The sequence below is a fragment of the Fulmarus glacialis genome, unplaced genomic scaffold (assembly GCF_000690835.1).
Source record: "Fulmarus glacialis isolate BGI_N327 unplaced genomic scaffold, ASM69083v1 scaffold27316, whole genome shotgun sequence".
Classification (NCBI taxonomy): Eukaryota; Metazoa; Chordata; class Aves; order Procellariiformes; family Procellariidae; genus Fulmarus; species Fulmarus glacialis.
In genome coordinates this window covers 1,670-4,182 of record NW_009217894.1, presented here as the reverse complement: position 1 = coordinate 4,182, position 2,513 = coordinate 1,670, and the positions used below count along the sequence as shown (strand labels likewise).

The window sequence follows — 2,513 nt, the reverse complement described above, 5'->3', positions numbered from 1 at the left end:
GCCTCTGCTGTGCACAGGGAGAGACTGCTCCCATCGGGTCAGCACAGTTTGGTGGCTTATCTCAGTATCATGCCAAAAAGTGATAGAGACAGGCTTCTTATTTTCTGGGAAATCATGGGGAAAAACAACAAAACAGGCATCCACACAGAGCTGCGATGAGCCAGAGCCGCTCAGATAACTCTGCCTGCATTCACCAAAATCCACTTTAGAAACAGCTCTTGTGACTTTGATATCTGAAAGAAATCTCTCTGGGAGAACAACAAAATAACCTTAAAATTAAACCCCAACAGGGATACTATAATACTGTATTAGCTCCTCCTTTTCTATAGAGATAACATTGGGTTTTTTAAGGGAATTGAGCGAAGAGAACGATGATCTTCTGGGACGTCGTGGCTGGGAAGTTGTCCTCCCGCTGTGTTTCTTCTGTCCTCACCTACTGCATCATTAGTGCCTTAGCTCAGCTCCAAATAGGTGACTCCTTTCCTTTGTTCCTGCTCTATTACGTAGAAAGGAGCAAGCTGTCTTGCATCGCAGGATGCCTAAAATCAGGAGCACCAAGAATTCAGTTTCCTTAGGTCATTTTCCAAGCTGGTTGGCTGAACACCCAGACAATGGCTGGCAAAAGGGTGCTGAACTGCAGGCGGTGAATTAACCCAAGCAAGGAAGGCAATTTTGTTTATTTATAGCTATCCCTTTTCCTAATGAGATTTGAATCAGTGTCCATCCCAGTCTGATGCAGTTGGATTCTGTTTAAAAGAGGTAGAGAGACCCTCTTAGGGCTCACCGGTAGGTTGTGGGATTTCTAGCATCAGTTTCATGCTAAGAGTGTTTCAAATGGCAGAAACCCAGTCTCCTCAGTTTCTTCTGAGACACTGCAGTGAATTTAGGCTCTTCCGTCAGCTTTCATCTTTGTGCATTTGAGGCTTGAATCTGAAACCTTTCAACCCAAACGGTTTTTATCCCAATTGATCCAGCCAATTTTATTCTCCCCCATTTGACAAATACTGCAATTTTCTGCCCTGAACACACTCCACAGCTCGGTCCCAGCTAGGTGGAAGGTGGATGAGGTTTTGTAGACCAGGAGAGAAATTCCTTGTCTATAGGTTTGGGGAGGCAGGTGTTTTGGGGGGGAGGGTGGTTAAATTCCTTGAGGTCCCTGACTTTCTGAGCTAACATCTACTTTGAGTATAACCTAAACCCCTGGCATATTGCCCACCCTGTGAAGTGTATCTGAATTTTCAGCGTGAGCCCAGTATATCCCTCCTAAGCTAGAGCTCTTTGCAGAGCACAGTGGCACTTGTAACAGCAGCGGGCTTTGTGGGAGGTGTTCAGGGCTGTGTTCTGCTGCCTCTGGCAGGGAGAGATGGTTGGCACCAAAATAAACTGGTTCCTGTTACCCAAAACAAAGAAACAAGAAGAGATTGTGGAGGTTACAAGCTTCTGGCTGCCTGTGTGTAATGGAAAGTGAATCAAGCAGTGCGATTTCGGCCTCCCTCAGAAGATCCTAGTGCTTTGGCATACTCACCTCTGCTCATGACGGAGATTTCAGAGGTCTTCCTGCCAGCAGACGATCCTGGCACCTTTCTGTAGGCAGGACTGGAGTGCCCAGGCCTCCTTGGAGTGATGCGTTTTGATCGTGCTGTCATGGGATGGACATTGGTTGTGACATGCTGTGAATCCACAAGTGGCAGCATTTCACACAGGGCCACTCAAATCCAGGAGGGAACAGAGTGCTTAGCAAAACCCCGCGGAAACATCGCAGAGAGGGCACATCCCAAAGAGCTGCACAAGCACCTCTGAAGTTGTCAACGCCCTGAAGCACGGCATGGATCCACATCTGCAGGGGGCATGGCAGACACAGGGTGCACTGCTGCACGCTGAGAAGTGACAAGGGAGCAGGAGCTGTGTGAAAACGGGGCTGTGGCTTTGTTCCCCTGCACTGCAAGTGCTGCTGGGTGGCTTCGCTTCCAGCGAGACCCGGAGTGCCAGGTCTGGTCTCTGGATTTGCGCCTCGTGGGTGTTTGGAAGAGGGACCGTCAGTTTGTGAGATGGGAAGCGCTGGGTGATAAGCTGGGAGAGGGGTGTGGGGGAAGGACTGGTTGGGTTTTTTAACCTTATGATAGCACATAGGTGTCAAAATTTCACTGCAGGCCAGGTAAAGCGTAGTGGTAACACTCCAAGGTAAAATGTAGGCTATAAAGGTTGTTACTCAACTTGCAAAGTTCACCACGTCTCCACTGGCATTTTCAGATGTTAGCTCATGCGAGCTTAAAAATTACACCTTTTTGCCCAGGAAAGGGAAGATCTAATAGCAATCGCTCTGGTCCAGGAGGTGTATGAGGTGACAGAGGAGACGTTGGGCTCTTGCAAGCTCTAGGGCAGACGAGAGCAGAGCACGGTGAGAAGAGAAAATTTTCCCCAGCATAATGAAATGAGAAATGCTCATTTTCTGGGGTGCTAGACCCATCCTTCTTTTCCCCTCAAAAGGGGAATTAAAAAACCGAATCACTCCC

General features: G+C 48.3%; 1 protein-coding gene across 1 annotated transcript in view; it reads left to right on the top strand.

Moving 5' to 3' along the window:
- Positions 1 to 297, top strand: part of TTL (tubulin tyrosine ligase) — a gene marked incomplete at its 5' end in the record, with an annotated part of 9,390 nt that extends 9,093 nt beyond the window's left edge. Inside the window, one exon of the mRNA XM_009579858.1 lies at positions 1 to 297. This exon is cut by the window's left edge and continues 131 nt beyond it. Coding sequence (XP_009578153.1) covers positions 1 to 83 — 83 coding nt within the window.
- Between the last annotated feature and the right edge of the window lie 2,216 nt (positions 298 to 2,513).